This window comes from Peromyscus leucopus, chromosome 16_21 (assembly GCF_004664715.2).
Source record: "Peromyscus leucopus breed LL Stock chromosome 16_21, UCI_PerLeu_2.1, whole genome shotgun sequence".
NCBI lineage: Eukaryota > Metazoa > Chordata > Mammalia > Rodentia > Cricetidae > Peromyscus > Peromyscus leucopus.
Window position 1 is genome coordinate 16,873,687 of NC_051084.1, and position 17,339 is coordinate 16,891,025.

At 37.6% G+C, this 17,339-nt stretch overlaps 1 protein-coding gene across 1 annotated transcript; it reads right to left on the minus strand.

Moving 5' to 3' along the window:
* Nucleotides 1–10,808: 10,808 nt before the first annotated feature.
* LOC114682679 (olfactory receptor 12D2-like) lies at nt 10,809–12,234 on the minus strand. The gene has a single exon (XM_028856648.2). It carries the CDS (start codon nt 12,075–12,077, stop codon nt 11,136–11,138), a length of 942 nt encoding a protein of 313 aa, XP_028712481.2. The 5' UTR covers nt 12,078–12,234; the 3' UTR covers nt 10,809–11,135.
* Between the last annotated feature and the right edge of the window lie 5,105 nt (nt 12,235–17,339).

Below are 17,339 nucleotides of genomic sequence, written 5' to 3' on the forward strand. Positions count from 1 at the left end.
AAGAAAATTGGAAAAAAAAAACAAAAACAAAAACAAACCTGTATCCTATCAGACCACCATAGATTAAAGCTGGATTTCAACAACAACAGAAATAGCAGAAAGCCTACAGGCTTATGGAAACTGATCAACTCTCTACTGAATGACTACTTGGTCAACACAGAAAAAAAGGAAAGAAATTAGAGTCTTTCCAGAATTCAATAAAAATGAATGCAAAACACCCAAACTTGTGGGACACAATGAAAGCTATGCTAAGAGGCAACTTCATAGCACCAAATGCCTTCATAAAGAAATTGGAGAGTTCTCATACCAGCGACTTAACAGCACACCTTAAAACTCTACAACAAAAAGTGGCAAACACACCCAAGAGGAGCAGACAGTAAGAAATAATCAAACTGAGGGCTGGAATCAATGAAAAAGAAACAAAGAGAACAATACAAAGAATCAATGAAACAAGGAGTTGGTTCTTTGAGAAAATCAACAAGACAGACAAACTCTTACCCAAGGGAACTAAAAGGCAGAGAGAGAATATCCAAATCAACAAAATCAAAGATGAAAATGAGGACATAACAATAGACACTGAGGAAATCCAAAAAATCATTAGGTCATACTTCAAAAATCTGTACTCCACAAATTGGAAAATCTAAAAGAAACAAACAATTTTCTTGATAGATACCACTTACCAAAGATAAATCAAAATTGCATAAATAATTTAAATAGACCTATAAACCCTAGAAAATAGAAACAATCAATAAAAGTCTTTTAAAAAAAAGAAGCCCAGGGCCAGATAGTTTCAGTGAAGAATTCTACCAGAATTTCACAGAAGAGCTAATACAACCAATACTCCTCAAATTGTTCCACACAATAGGAACTAAAGAAACATTGCCAAATTCTATTTATGAGCTTACAGTTACCTTGATACCTAAACCACACAAAGATGCAACAAAGGAAATTACAGACCAATCTCCCTCATGAACATTGATGCAAAAATACTCAACAAAATTCTGGCAAAACAAAATACAAGAGCATATTTCTTTAAAAAAAAAAAACCATCCACTGTGATAAAGCAGACTTCATCCCAGAGATGCAGCGATGGTTTAACATATGAAATTCTGTCAATGTAATCCAACATATAAACACACTGAAAGAAGAAAACCACATGATCATCTCATTAGATGCTGAAAAAGCCTTTCACAAAATCCAACACCCCTTCATTATAAAAGCCCTGCAGAGATTAGGCATACAAGGGCTATACCTAAACATAATTTACAGCAAGCAAATGGCCAACATCAAATTAAATGGAGAGAAACTCAACACAATTCACTAAAATCAGGAACAAGACAAGGCTGGCCACTCTCTTCACATCTATTCAATATAGTACTTAAAGTCTTAACAAGAACAATAAGATAACTGAAGGAGATTAAGGGGGTGCAAATTGGAAAGGAAGAAATCAAAATATCACTATCCACAGATGATGATAGTACAAATAAGCCAGCCCAAAAATTCTACTGGGGAACTCCTACATCTGAGAAACACCTTCAGCAAAGTGGTCCGACACAAGATTAAGTCAAAAAAATCAGTAGTCCTCCTATATACAAGCAATAAGCACGCTGAAAAAGAAACAAAGAAACAATACCTTTCACAGTGGCCACAAATAGTATAAAATATCTTGGAGTAACTCTAACCAAGCAAGTGAAAGACTTGTATAATTAAAATCTTCAAGTCTTTTTCAAACATTGAAGAAGATATGAAAAGATGGAAAGATCTCCTGTGCTCATGGATGGGTAGCATTAACAAAGTAAAATTGGCCTTCCTGCCAAAAGAACTCTATAGATTCAATGAAATTTCCGTCAAAATTATAACACAATTCTTCATGTATCATGAACGGATAATTCTCAACTTCATATGGAAATCAGAAAAACAAGGATAACTAATACAATCCTGAAAATAAAAGAACTGCCAGATGTATCACCATTCCTGACATTAAGTTGTACTAAAAATCTGTAGTAATAAAAACTGCATGGTATTGTCATAAAAGCAGACACATTGATCAATGGACTCAAATTGAAGACCCAAACATAAATCTGCATGCCTATGGATAGCTGATTTTTAACAAAGAATCCATAAATGCACACTGGAAAAAAGATACCATCTTTACCAAATGGTTCTGGCTAAACTGGATGGCTGCATGTAGAAAAATTCAAATAGATCCATACTTATCATCACTCTATATAAAACTCAAGTCCAAGTTTATTAAAGACCTCAACATAAAGCTAGATATACTGAACCTGATAGAAAAGGAAGTGGAAATAGCCTGGAATGCATTGGCACAGGAGAAGACTTTCTGAACAGAATACTAATAGTTCAGGTACTAAGATCAACAATTAATATGTGGGACTTCATGAAACTGAAAAGCTTCTGTAAGGCAAAGGATACTGTCATTCAAATTTGTAGCTTAGAGAATGGGAAAAGATTTTCCCCAACCCCACATCTAACAGACGACTAATATCCAAATATATAAAGAACTCAAGAAACTAGACATCAACAAACCAAATAATCCAATTTAAAAATGGGATACATATCTAAAAATAATTCTCAATGGAGGAATCTCAAATGGCTGAGAAACAAATAAATGTTCAACATTCTTGGCCATCAGGGAATGAAAATCAGAATGATCTGAGATTCCATCTTACATCTGTCAGAATGGCTAAGATCAAAATACAAGTTACAGCTCATGCTGGCAAGGGTGTGGAGCAAGAGGAACACTTCTCCTTTGCTGGTGGGAGTGCAAACTTGTGCAGCCACTATGGAAATCAATATGGTGGTTCCTCACAAAATTGGGAATGGATCTACCTCAAGATTCAGCTATACCACTCATGAGCATATACCCAAAGGATGCTCCATACTACCATAAAGACACTTTCTCAACCATGTTCATTGCAGCTTTATTCATAATAGCCAGAAAACGGAAACAACCTAGATGTCCCTCAACCAAAGAATAGATCAAGAAAATGTGGTACATTTACTCAATGGAGTATTACTTGGCTATTGGGAAAAAAATTACATCATGAAATTTGCAGGCAAATGAATGGAACTAGAAAAAAATCATCCTGAGTGAAATAACCCAGACCCAGAAAGAAATACTTTCTGGTATGGTATGTATTCACTTATACATGAATATTAACTCTTAAGTAAATAATAAGCTACAATCCACAGACCCAGTAAAGAGGAGGAGTGTAGGAGGGACACATAGATCTATTCTATTTCCCCTCCCAAGGGGAAATAGATATTGTGGGTGGACAAGCGGCAGGTGGAAACTGGAACATGAGGGATCAGGTAGGGGAAGGATGAAGAGAGAGATTACTAGGAAAGACACCTGGAAGGGTAATGCTAGCTAGGACTCCTAGTAATGGGGGATACAGAACTTGAACTGACCATCTTCTTTAATCAGGCAAAGCTTCCAGTGGAGGAATTGGGACACCAACCTAACCACAAAACCTTTGACCTACAATTTGTCCTGCTTGCAAAATGTGTTGGGGTAAAGGTGGAGCAGAATCCGTGAAAGTGGCCAACCAATAACTGGTTCAGCTTGAGAACGATGTCATGAGAGGGAGCCCACCCCTGACACTGCCTGAAGAGACAGGAACCATAGGCTGGGTAGCCCAGAGACCTAGGATTGAACCAAACATGGCTGGCAAGGAAAAGCCAATGAAATAATTCCTAATGACACTCTGCTATACTCATAGACCATAGACCAGAGCCTAGATCATAAATGTCAATAGAGAGGCTTCATCCAGCAACTGATGATGGCAGTTGTAGAGACCCACAGCCAAACATTAGGCAGACCTCAAGAAATCCTACAGAAGAGAGGGAGGAAGAATTGTAAGAACCAGAGGGTTCAGGGACACCACAAGAAAACCCACATAATCAGCTAACCAGGGCTCATAGGAGCAAACAGAGACTGAACCAACAATCAGGGAGCCTGCATGGGTCTGACCTAGACCCTCTGCATGTATATTATAGTTGTGTAGCTTGGTCTTCTTGTGCAACTCCTAATAGTGGAAGAAGGGGCTGTCTCTGACTCTTTACATGCTATTGAACCCTTTTCCTCCTACTGGGTTGCCTAGTCCAACCTTAATATAAGGGGAGGCTCCTAGTATAATGGCAAGTTGATATGCCATGTTTGGTTGATATCACGGGGAGGCCTGCCTTTTTCTGAAGGGAAACAGAAGAGGGGTGGATCTGGGGCAAAGCAGAGGTCAGAGGGAGAGACTGTGGGGAAATGGGGGAGAGGAACTGTAGTTGGGATATAATATATGAGAGAAGAATAAATTAATTAATTAATTAATTTTTAGAAATCCACATACACACACAACCTGGGCAACTTAAACAAAAACAAAAAGCATGCCCTATGATTTAAAAAAAAAAAGCAAAATCTGAAGCATTTTCAAAAATATTTTATTGTTGTTGTTTTAATGGGGGAGGTGTTGTCTACCTGTATGTCTATGAACCACACTCATCCAGGAGGCCAGAAGAGGGCATCTAAATGCCTTGGAACTGGAGTTACAAATAGTGTGAGCCACCATGCGGTACTTGGGATTGAATCACATTCAGCTGTAAGAGCAGACAGTGCTTTTAACCAATGCACCATCTCCCCAGTCCTGGAAAAGATTGTAAACTAAAGAATGGACAGCACTTATTTGAAAAGGAAAATCTAACAAGGGTACCACCTCTTAGTCAGAAGAGATCATTGTTCCTTGGATCCAAACTGAAATGACAAGAGAGTAGGAAAACAGACATTCACTTAATGATTCTGTGAAACTCTTACAATCTTTACATTACGGTCATGAGGAGTTCTGGCTCAGCAGGAAAGGTTTGCTGGCTGTGAGAACTTAACAGTGGTGACATCTCCATCAGATCTGCCCTAGGTTGTCAGCAAAGGGCCTCATTGACTCAGCTGTAGCTTCTGCAGTCTTGTGGCCCAGTTTCTGGAACTGAGGGAGAGAGCTTCTTACTTTTGTAAAAAAAAAAAAAAAAATCCCTTCCATGAGAAAATTTATCAATTTCTTTTTAATATCTTTAGTTGTTTTGTTTTGTTTGTTTGGAGGGGTAAGGCCATGGACTCTGGAAAGTACAAGGTTCCATAAAAATAATCTAATTGAATACACATTGAATCCATTTCATACTGCCTTTATGTGCATGGGTGTGAGGGCTCATTCACTAGAGCATGGGTATCTTCTCCGGGCCCACATTCCTAAAGAAAAGTGACTCTCCCTCTCCCAGTAGCTATCAACTGCCTAATATACTCAGACAGGGGTAGGTTTCATGGAATCTTGTCTGGCCTCATCTTATTCAAGTCTTGTGCCTGCAGTCTCATCCATTGTGAGTTCATTGTGCAACTGCATTCTAGTGTCTAATACCCGGTAAACTCTATAGACATCTTCTTCCTTACCAGAAAGCACACAAAGTTTGGTGGGAAACATAAAGGATATATAGGGGAGGAATTGAAAAGGGAATGGGGTGGATTCGATCCAAACACATCATATACATGTATGAACATTAAATAAAAATACTTAATACATAAAAATAGGTTTGAAAAATATCTAACCACATGAGGAACTCTCACCTTGGACTTTATTCCATCACTCAAACACTGGTAGCTAAGGCTACTCAACACTTCGAATGTTGCTGGGACAAGAGAAAAAGTTACCACCCAGATCTTAAAGAGTTTAGACAGTCAGATGTAAAATATCTCAACATCCTTATGCTGATTATATATATATATATATACATATATATATATATATTATGTTGACTTGGTAAAACATATTGTCTAAATTGTTTATAAAGCAGGGTGTGGTAGTACACCTATAAGCCCAGCAATTGAGAGGTAGAAGCAAGAACATAAGGAATTCAAGGCCAACCCAGGTTACAGGAGATCTTGCCTCAAAAATAATAATAAATAATAAAATTTAAAAAATAAAACCTTACCCACTGACCCTAAAACTTCTAATAGTAACAGAATCAGGATCAGGATTAAAAGAAATGTTTCGCCTCTGAAATTTTTCTGTACTTCATTTGTGATTTGCAACTAACTTTTCCAGCTGAGTAACCATAGTTTCAATAATTCTTCAAAATAAGAAAACATAATGAAACCCAGACTATTATACCCAGCAAAACTCTCAATCACCATAGGCGGAGTAAACAAAATATTCCAGGATAAAACCAGATTTAATCAATACCTGTCCACAAACCCAGCCCTACAGAAAGCACTAGAAGGGAAAATTCAACCCAAAGAAGTTAAACACATCCATGAAAAATCAAGAAATAGATAATACTACACCAACATACACCACAGAAGGACAACACAACACAACCAAAAAAATAACAGGAATTAACAATCACTGGTCATTAATATCCATCAATATCAATGGTCTCAACTCACCTATAAAAAGACACAGGCTAACAGAATGGATAAGAAAACAGGACCCATCCATATGCTGCATACAAGAAACACACCTTAACTCCAAAGACAGACACTACCTCCGAGTAAAGGGCTGGGAAAAGGTTTTCCAAGCAAATGGACCTAAGAAACAAGCTGGTGTAGCTATCCTAATATCTAATAAAATAGACTTCAAACTAAAATCAATCAAAAGAGACCAGGATGGACATTACATATTCATCACGGGAAAAATCCACCAAGATGAAGTCTCGATTCTAAACATTTATGCTCCAAATACAAAAGCACCCACATTCATAAAAGAAACACTACTAAAGTTTAAAACGCACATCAAACCCCACACATTAGTAGTGGGAGATTTTAACACACCACTCTCACCAAAAGATAGATCTACCAGACTGAAACTTAACAAAGAAATAAAGGACCTAGCAGATGTTATGATTCAAATGGACCTAATAGATATCTACAGAATATTCCATCCTAACACAAAAGAATATACCTTCTTCTCAGCACCCCATGGAACCTTCTCAAAAATTGACCACATGCTTGGACACAAAACAAACCTCAACAGATACAAAAAAATTGGAATAACCGCCTGTATCTTATCAGACCACCATGGCTTAAAGTTAGAACTCAATAACAACAAAAATTATAGAAAACCCACAAACTCATGGAAACTGAATAATGCCCACCTGAAACATCAATGGGTCAAGGAAGAAATAAAAACAGAAATTAAAGAGTTCCTAGAATTCAATGAAAATGAAAGTACAACATACCCAAACTTATGGGACACTATGAAAGCAGTGCTAAGAGGAAAATTCATAGCTCTAAATGCACACATAAAGAAGATGGAGCAATCCCATACCAATGAATTAACAGCACAACTGAAAGCTCTAGAACAAAAAGAAACAAACTCACCCAGGAGAAATAGACGCCAGGAAATAATCAAATTGAGGGCTGAAATCAACGAAATAGAAAACAAGAGAACAATACAAAAAATCAATGAAACAAAGAGTTGGTTCTTTGAAAAAATCAACAAGATAGACAAACCCCTAGCCAAATTAACCAAAAGGCAAAGAGAGAGCACCCAAATTCACAAAATCAGAAATGAAAAGGGAGACATAACAACAGACAATGAGGAAATCCAGAGAATCATCAGATCATACTTCAAAAACCTGTACTCCACAAAAATGGAAAACCAGGAAGAAATGGACAATTTTCTGGATAAATACCACATACCAAAATTAAATCAAGACCAGATAAACAATTTAAATAGACCAATAACCCCTAAAGAAATAGAAACAGTCATCAAAAGTCTCCCAACCAAAAAGAGCCCAGGACCAGATGGTTTCAGTGCAGAATTCTACCAGACTTTCAAAGAAGAACTAATACCAATCCTCTTCAAAGTGTTCCACACAATAGAAACAGAAGGAACACTACCAAACTCTTTTTATGAGGCTACAATTACCCTGATACCCAAACCACACAAAGATGCAACAAAGAAAGAGAACTACAGACCAATCTCCCTCATCAACATTGATGCAAAAATACTCAACAAAATATTGGCAAACCGAATCCAAGAATACATCAAAACAATCATCCATCACGACCAAGTAGGATTCATCCCAGGGATGCAAGGATGGTTCAACATACGGAGATCAGTCAATGTAATACACCATATAAACAAACTGAAAGAAAAAAACCACATGATCATCTCCTTAGATGCTGAAAAAGCCTTTGACAAAATCCAACACCCCTTCATGATAAAGGTCTTAGAAAGATTAGGAATACAAGGAACATTTCTAAACATAATAAAAGCAATTTATAGCAAGCCAACAGCAAACATCAAATTAAATGGAGAGAAACTCAAAGCGATACCACTAAATTCAGGAACAAGACAAGGCTGTCCACTCTCCCCATATCTATTCAATATAGTACTAGAAGTTCTAGCTAGAGCAATAAGACAACAAAAGGAGATCAAAGGGATACAAATTGGCAAGGAAGAAGTCAAACTTTCACTATTTGCAGATGATATGATAGTATACATAAGTGACCCCAAAAACTCTACCAGGGAACTTCTACAGCTGATAAACTCCTTCAGTAAAGTGGCAGGATACAAGATCAACTCAAAAAAATCAGTAGCCCTCCTATACACAAATGATAAAAGGGCTGAGAAAGAAGTCAGAGAAACATCACCCTTTACAACAGCCACAAATAATATAAAATACCTTGGGATAACACTAACTAAACAAGTGAAAGACCTTTTTGATAAGAACTTTAAATCTCTAAAGAAAGAAATTGAAGAAGATATCAGAAAATGGAAGGATCTCCCATGCTCATGGATAGGTAGGATTAACATAGTAAAAATGGCAATCTTACAAAAAGCAATCTACAGATTCAATGCAATCCCCATCAAAATCCCAACACAATTCTTCACAGACTTGGAAAGAAAAATACTCAACTTTATATGGAAAAACAAAAGACCCAGGATAGCTAAAAGAATCCTATACGATAAAGCAACCCTTGGAGGCATCACCATCCTGGACCTCAAACTCTACTATAGAGCTATAGTAATAAAAACAGCTTGGTACTGGTATAAAAACCGACATACGGACCAATGGAATCGAATTGAAGACCCTGACATTAATCCATGCACATATGAACACCTGGTTTTTGACAAAGGAGCCAAAACTATACAATGGAACAAAGAAAGTATCTTCAACAAATGGTGCTGGCATAACTGGATGTCAATATGTAAAAGATTACAAATAGATCCATATCTGTCACCATGCACAAAACTCAAGTCCAAGTGGATCAAAGACCTAAACATAAATCCAGTTACACTAAACTTAATAGAAAAGAAAATAGGAAGCACTCTTGAACGCATTGGCACCGGAGACCATTTCCTAAATAAAACACCGACAGCACAGACCCTGAGCACAACCATTAATAAATGGGACCTCTTGAAACTGAGAAGCTTTTGCAGGGCAAAAGACACAGTCAATAAGACAAAAAGACAGCCAACAGATTGGGAAAAGATCTTCACCAACCCCACATCTGACAGAGGATTGATCTCCACAATATATAAAGAACTCAAGAAACTAGACATCAAAGCACTGAACAGTCCAATTAAAAAATAGGCTAAAGAGCTAAACAGAGAATTCACAAAACAAGAACTACAAATGGCTGAAAGACATTTAAAGAAATGCTCAACATCCTTAATCATCAGAGAAATGCAAATCAAAATGACTCTGAGATACCACCTTACACCTGTCAGAATGGCTACGATCAAAAACACCAATGACAACCAATGTTGGAGAGGATGTGAAGCAAATGGAACACTCCTCCACTGTTGGTGGGAATGTAAACTTGTACAACCACTGTGGAAATCAGTTTGGCGGTTTCTCAGAAAATTAGGAATCGAACTACCTCAAGACCCAGCCATCCCACTCTTGGGCATCTACCCAAGGAATGCTGATTTATACCATAAAGATACATGCTCAGCTATGTTCATAGCAGCACTATTTGTAATAGCCAGAACCTGGAAACAACCTAGATGCCCATCAACGGAAGAATGGATGAAAAAAATGTGGTACATATACACAATGGAGTACTACTCAGCAGAGAAAAACAATGAAAGCATGAAATTTGCAGGCAAATGGATGGAACTAGAAAAAATCATCCTGAGTGAGGTAACCCAAACCCAGAAAGACAGTAATGGTATGTACTCACTCATTGGTGGATTCTAGATATAAAATAAAGAACAATCAGACCACAACCCATAGAACCATAGAGGCCATATATATAGCATGGAGGTCCCTAGGACGACTGTGGCATATAATAAATTTCAGTTTTACTCAATTGTTGAAAAAAATAGCCAAATGAATGGAAACACATGAACTATGAACCAAAGGCTGAGGGGCTCCCAGCTGGATCAGGCCCTCTGAATAGGTGAGACAGTTGATTGGCTTGATCAGTTTGGGAAGCATCTAGGCAGTGGGACCAAGTCCTGTGCTCATTGCATGAGTTGTCTGTCTGAAACCTGGAACTTATGCAGGGACACTTGGCTTAGTCTGGGAGGAAGGGACTGGACCTCCCTGGACTGAGTCTACCAAGTTGATCACAGTCCTCGGGGGAGGACTTGTCCTGGAGGAGGTGGGAATGGAGGGTGGGCTGGGGGTAAGGGGAGGGTGTGGGAGGGGGGAGAATAGGGGAACCCATGGCTGATATGTAGAACTGAATGATATTGTAAAATAAAAAATATATATCACAAAAAAAAGAGAGAAAAGAAAAATGAGTACAAAAAAAAAGAAAACATAATGATAATCATCAAGCTAATATGTGTTGACAGATAAACAGTCATAAGTACTAATATTTATCCTAAACACGGGTAGTATACACATTTTTCTATAACCAGTTACATACAAGTCACATTAGAGTATGTCACAAGTCAAAGTTACCGACTAATATGCCAAAAGCAAATTCGAGAAACAGATTCTATGATTAGAGCTCCACAAGTTCAAGTTTCCCTTACTTAATAGTTTAATACCACTAGATCATATTTTCCCATATATTTTCCATTACTCAACTTGTTCAGTTATATATGTGTACATCTATTATACATAAGAATATATCTTAATTTCTCATTGCTTGGTTATTTATGCCTCAGAAGAGTTCTTCAGATCTCTTCAAGTTGGAGCCATCTTCTCATCTTCCTATTCAATGCACCCCTCACTTCCTTGTTTCTCAAGGTGTAGATGAGTGGATTGAGAGCAGGAGTGACCACACTGTACATGATGGCAATGACCCGGTCCTGATCCAGAGAGCTGCCTGAGGAGGGACGGATGTAGGTGAAGATAACAGGAGCATAGAAAAGAATGACAACCATGAAGTGAGAAGCACAAGTGGACAGTGCTTTGTGGAGCATGCTGCAAGAACGGGTCTTGAGGAAAAGATAGGTGATAATATAGAAATAGGAGAGAAATGTCAGAAAAAAGGGGACTGAGGCAATGGTGCCTGTTACAGTGTTGAGCAGCCAAAGGTTGAGCTTGGTGTCTCCACAGGCCAGTTCCAGCAATGGCTTAACATCACAGAAGAAATGATGAATATGGTTGGAACCACAGAAACTCAAACGAGATGTCATTACAGAGTGAAGCAGAGCATGGAGAAAAGCAATGGTCCAGATGATGACAGCCATTAGGATACAGAGCTGGCGATTCATGATGACAAAATAGTGAAGTGGTTTACAGATTGCCACAAAGCGATCAAATGCCATCACTGCCAGCAGCAGGGACTCTGTGGTGCCCAGAAAGTGGAAGAAATGAAGCTGAGTTATGCATCCCAGAAAGGAAATTGCTTTACTTGTGGAGAGGAAGTTCTCCAGCATCTTCGGCACTGTCACAGTGGAGTAGCAAATATCTAGACATGCTAGGTTTCCCAGGAAAAAGTACATAGGTAAGTGGAGTCTTGGATCTGAAATAACGATCATCAGGATGGCTCCATTCCCAGTTATATTGACAAAGTAGATGGTGATAAAGACAGCAAAGAGAAAAGGTTGTGGTTCCTGTATGTCGGTCACTCCCAGGAGGAAAAATTCAGTGACAGAGGTTTGATTTGGCATCACCTAAAAGAAAAGATGACATAGTTTGTGGAACACAGCCTGGAGCAAGAACAATCAATCTTTCAAGATTAGAATTTTCTTGGTAAAATGAAGAAAAGGAGGAGGAAGATGAAGAAGAATAGTTGATGTGCATAAGCCAGCCTCAGATCCTGTGTAATATTAGATTGTTTGGCTCTTGAACAGCCTCGGTTTGTGATTTAACTAATTTTAAATTTTAGATTCATCATTAACACTTTTATTAACACTTTTATTCTCTGAGAGGTTTGCAGCATGTTGTCCACACATGCTCTTCTCTGGCTATGAGCATCTCTAATATGCATTCTAATAAAACTATCATCTGTAAGTCAGCTCTGTGATATGCTGCTTTTTTAATATTCTACTATAGCATTCTTCTTTATCTATTGAGATACTTCTTGAAAATTTTTAAGAATAAGAGTCAAGAATAAAATACTGAAAAAGTAGAAAATCTCTAAAATAGCAGTAGTCTCATGTCCTTAGATTATTAATGTGAAGATACTGTTTTATTCAACTCTTCCTGACCCCCATACCCAGTAAAGTCAAGGAGCCCTATTTGATGGAAAGTGGGAGGGGAGATCAAAACCACATAGTCTGTGTTAATTTGAGATATTTTGAAAATCTTATTGCTATAGTAGATGATGGACTTATTGTCCTACTATACTTTGAGCCTGAACATTTCCTCAAGCAGGAAATCAAATTACATCTTTTAATGAGAAATGTTGTTCTGCATATGTTGTCTACTTGTGGTCTGACTTTCTTCTCTAAGGTCCCTAAATACAAAACTCCTGCTTTCTTTGAGCTCAAGTTTCTTCATTATTTCACCATTATTTCTTCTTAAGTATCTATGGCTTTGGTCTCCAGAAATCCTACTTTTGTCTTATGGCATATTTTAAATAATTTTATGTAACCAAATAAACTCACCTCTCAGCTATGAAGGTATATTCCAAGTTGAACTCACCTTCATTACAGTTCCTCTAGTGGGTCCCTGGCATCTATGCTGTATCATGCCATAGCAGCCTGTCTGTCTGCTTCGTACCAACTCTCTTCAAAGTCGCCAGCTCTTCTCGATTACAAAATGTGTTTTCCTTATCTCTTCTTACTTTCCATAATAAGAAACTCTGCCTTCTAGTAAGGAAATATATTCGTCTTCATTTTTTGTTGAATTGACCTAAAAATATTTTATTCAGTGAATGATTTAACTCTCTAGGAATTATAAATAAGTAGTTCATTATGAGACATGACTTAGAACTAAATCTATACTGATTGCTACCACAAAATATTCTTTTGAATATTTTATTAAGGTTCCAGCATTACCTTCGGCTGTTCTGACAACAGCAGATAGAATTGGTGAACCAGCTTCCTCTCTGCTCCTTTTCTTTAAATAGATGTCATGGGTAGCATCTGCATATCTTAGGAAAGACAAGCTAGATATATGAGAAACTTTAAGAGGTGGGATGTATGAGTGGAGAGTAAGAACTGAAAGGAGGGGCTGGAGAGATGGCTCAGAGGTTAAGAGCACTGGCTGCTCTTCCAGAGGTTCTGAGTTCAATTCCCAGTCAACCACATGGTGGCTCAAACCATCTGTAATGAGATCTGGTGCTCTCTTCCGGCTTGCAGACATATATGCAGTACAGAACACTATACATAATAAATAAATCTTAAAAAAAAAACTGGGAGGAAATATGAAGAGACTGACCTACACAATGTCACTTCCTGAAAGATGAAATGATTGGAGTTCTGAGAGGAAGTAGATTTGAAGTGATCAGATTGAAAGGGAAATTCTGTGGATATCACTCTATATAAATAAAACACTGATGGCCAGTGACCAGACAGGAAGTGTAGGCGGGACAAGGAGAGAGGAGAACTGGAGAAACAGGAAGGAGGGGGAAACACTGCAGCCACCGCCAGGACAAGCAACATGTAAAGACGCCGGTAAGCCACCAGCCACGTGGCAAGGTATAGATTTATAAAAATGGGTTAATTTAAGATATAAGAACAGTTAGCAAAAAGCCTGCCATGGCCATACAGTTTATAAGTAATATAAGCGTCTGAGTGATTATTTTATACGTGGATTGTGGGACTGCGGGGCTTGGTGGAACCTGAAGAGAAGCTCTCCAGCAACAGGGAAATGAACTAGGAAAACTTCTAGGCACTTTTGACTTTATTCTGGACATGAGTTTTTAGAACTAACCTCTACTCTACTTCCACAAAAGGCCTCCATCCAACAATCAGAGTAACTTTCTTTGATAACTAGGTATAGTATATTTAAAATCCTTACTGCTACTTTTTTAAAATGCAAACAATCTTCTAAACACTAACCATCATTTTAGTTTTTCTGACCCATAAAATAGAATTGCATCAAAAATACATTGGGAAAAAAATCAAGAAACAATAAACCAAACAAGAGACCAACTTTTTCCTGAGTTTTAGAGAACATTGATTGCCGCACTTCTCTCTGTAACATGGTTTCTTTCACTACAGTTTCAATATTTAGAGATTATGGATTTGCCTTAGATGATGCCTAAATAATCAGGCATATTGAATTGAGAATGGGACATCATGGTAAAAATATAGGAAAGGATGTACTTTCATGACCCACAACAGGGAGTCTGTCCATCATAAAATGGGGAACTAGCTCTAAATCTTAAACAGCTTTTTCTAATACCAGCAAGAGACAGATCACAACATGGAAAGTTATGGGCAACTTCCCAGCCTGCCTCTAGTTATGCTTTCTTACCTGACTGCACAGGTAAAAGGCATTTTCAGGGCTCCGCTTTCCATGATTGTAAATAATAGAAAATATATGAGGTAATAGCTCATGTTAGATAAATGGACTCAGTCCTCAAGGATAAGCATTTGCACTGAGTCCAAAAAGATAAATTATTTGTCTTCTGAAAATTCTTCCTCATCTTCTGAAAAATATGTTGGCTCTAAAAATCTTAAGACTCTAAAAATAAAAGTCCTGAGAGAGCTTGTCCCCTGATGCTGAGAATTATTCTAAGAGGAATCAAGGAGCTGCCTTATGAAATCACTATTTTTTCTGTTGTGCTTCCTATTGTCTAATTATGAATAATCCTTAATTGAGAACAATGAACAACCCAAGTCTCCATGGCCTAGTAAGTTTTCTTAACCAAACTTCCCTTCATTTCCTCTGATAGAGGTGGGACTTCACTATCTTTCCTGAAGAATCCCTGGAAAATACCCTGGAGTTTAAAGTACAAAGAAAGTTGGAGATGAAAATTAATCAATTGTTCATCTCACACTAACAGTGCAGTCCTCCACATGTATTCTTTTATATTCTACTCATATATTTCTATGATATCAGTGAGAAATACATTTTGCTTTTGTTTCTGCTAAATTAAATCTTCACTGTTGATAACAAGACTAAATTATTTACTCTGATTTTGAGAGGCCAGAGCTTATATGTGGAGGGACATGTTTGTTTTTACAATGTGTCTCTCACTTTTTGCTATAGCTCTGATTTTAAAAAAAAAAAATCAGTATGTTAATATAAGGGATAGATATGTCTGATCAGCAATTTATGGAAGGATTCTAAGAACAGATAAAGATTATGCATTTTGTCCATTTTTATTGTGTTTTCATGCTCGTTCCTGTGTACTTCATTGTACTGTCACACATTAATCCGTCCTTATTTTCTAAGCATTTGCACTGAGTCCAAAAAGATAAATTATTTGTCTTCTGAAAATTCTTCCTCATCTTCTGAAAAATATGTTGGCTCTAAAAATCTTAAGACTCTAAAAATAAAAGTCCTGAGAGAGCTTGTCCCCTGATGCTCAACACAATACAATACAAATAACATTTTCTTCATGCTTCTTATGTATTAGTTATTGTGCTGAGTTCCTAACATGCATTCACATATTTAATTCTCAGGAAAACCTAATAAAAGAAATACTAAAATCATCCCTTGGGTTACGATAAGGAAGTAAGGGTTGAAGGATTTATGCAAACTTTCCATTGTCTTGCAATGAATTGTAAAACAAGGACTGATGCTGAGGCTCTTCGGTTCTAGAAAACATTAGGTTGTTTATTTGAAATCTCTTTGGTTTTTTGTTGGTTGGTTTGTTTGTTTTTAATGTAGGCACTTACATTACGTGTTCTGGTACAAAATTGTTTTCATTTTTATTTAACTCAAAATATGGCATTTGTCTTACTGAGTTGAGCTTATTTTCTTAATATAATAATTTCCAGGTCCATCCATTTTCCTGAAAATGCTATGATTTGTTTTCCTTTCTTGTTAAGTAAAATCTGTGTGTGTGCGTGTGTGTGTGTGTGTGTGTGTGTGTGTGTGTGTGTGTGTGTGGAAATAGAGATGGAATTATTTCAGGTGATATGTTTAAGTGTCAACAAGCTTTAGAATTGTAATAATTTTCATTGTCAGCCTGATAGAATTTATAATCACCATAGAAACACACCTTGGGATGTGTCTATGAAGGTGTTTTCAGAAAGGTTTTACTAAGCAAAGAACACCTGCCCTGAATTTGAATACTTACTATTCCATGAGTTGGGGTTCTGGACTAAATAAGAAAGTAAAGATGAACAGAGCAGCAGCGTTCATTTCCTGACTGTGATGTCTTGTGACCAGCTAGCTGTTCACTTCATGATTTCATGTGGTGGTTTAAATAAGAATGGCCCACAGAGGCTCATATCTTTAAATACCTGGTCCCCAGTTGCTGCACTGTTTAGGAAGGCTTAGGAAGTGTGACCTTGTTGGAGGAAGTGTGTCACTGGGAGGTGGGCTTTGAGGTTTCAAAAGTCCACGGGGGATCCAGTCTCACTCTCTGTGCCTGCTGCCTGTGGATCAGGATGTAAGCTCTCAGCTGCTGCTCAGCTGTTGTGCCTGCCTGTTGTCATGATCTGAATCATGATGATCATGGACTCACTCTCTGAAACTGGAAGCTATGCCCCAACTAGATGCTTCCTTTCATAAGTTACCTTGGTCATGGCATTTCATCACAGCAATAGAACAGTAACTACACTGCCGAGGGACCCACCCTCAGCATGTCAGGTGCTGAAGAGTAGGCATGGAGTCTGTGCAGCTGCATACACACTCAGGAAACTTCTGAGGGCCAAAGCTTAATTCCTCATTTTACTTTTCTCTTTCTGTTGCTTGTTACTACTCAGGTTGTTTGTTGGTTTGTTTGTTTGTTCTATTTTTCTACCCAGATGTTTCCATCTTCTTCCCAGTTGTTCTCCTATTATATCTTTCCTTATATTTTCTTCTAC

Bases quoted from the DNA above. Each gene is read 5' to 3' on its own strand.
- LOC114682679 (XM_028856648.2), bottom strand. From the start codon at position 12,077: ATGCCAAATCAAACCTCTGTCACTGAATTTTTCCTCCTGGGAGTGACC.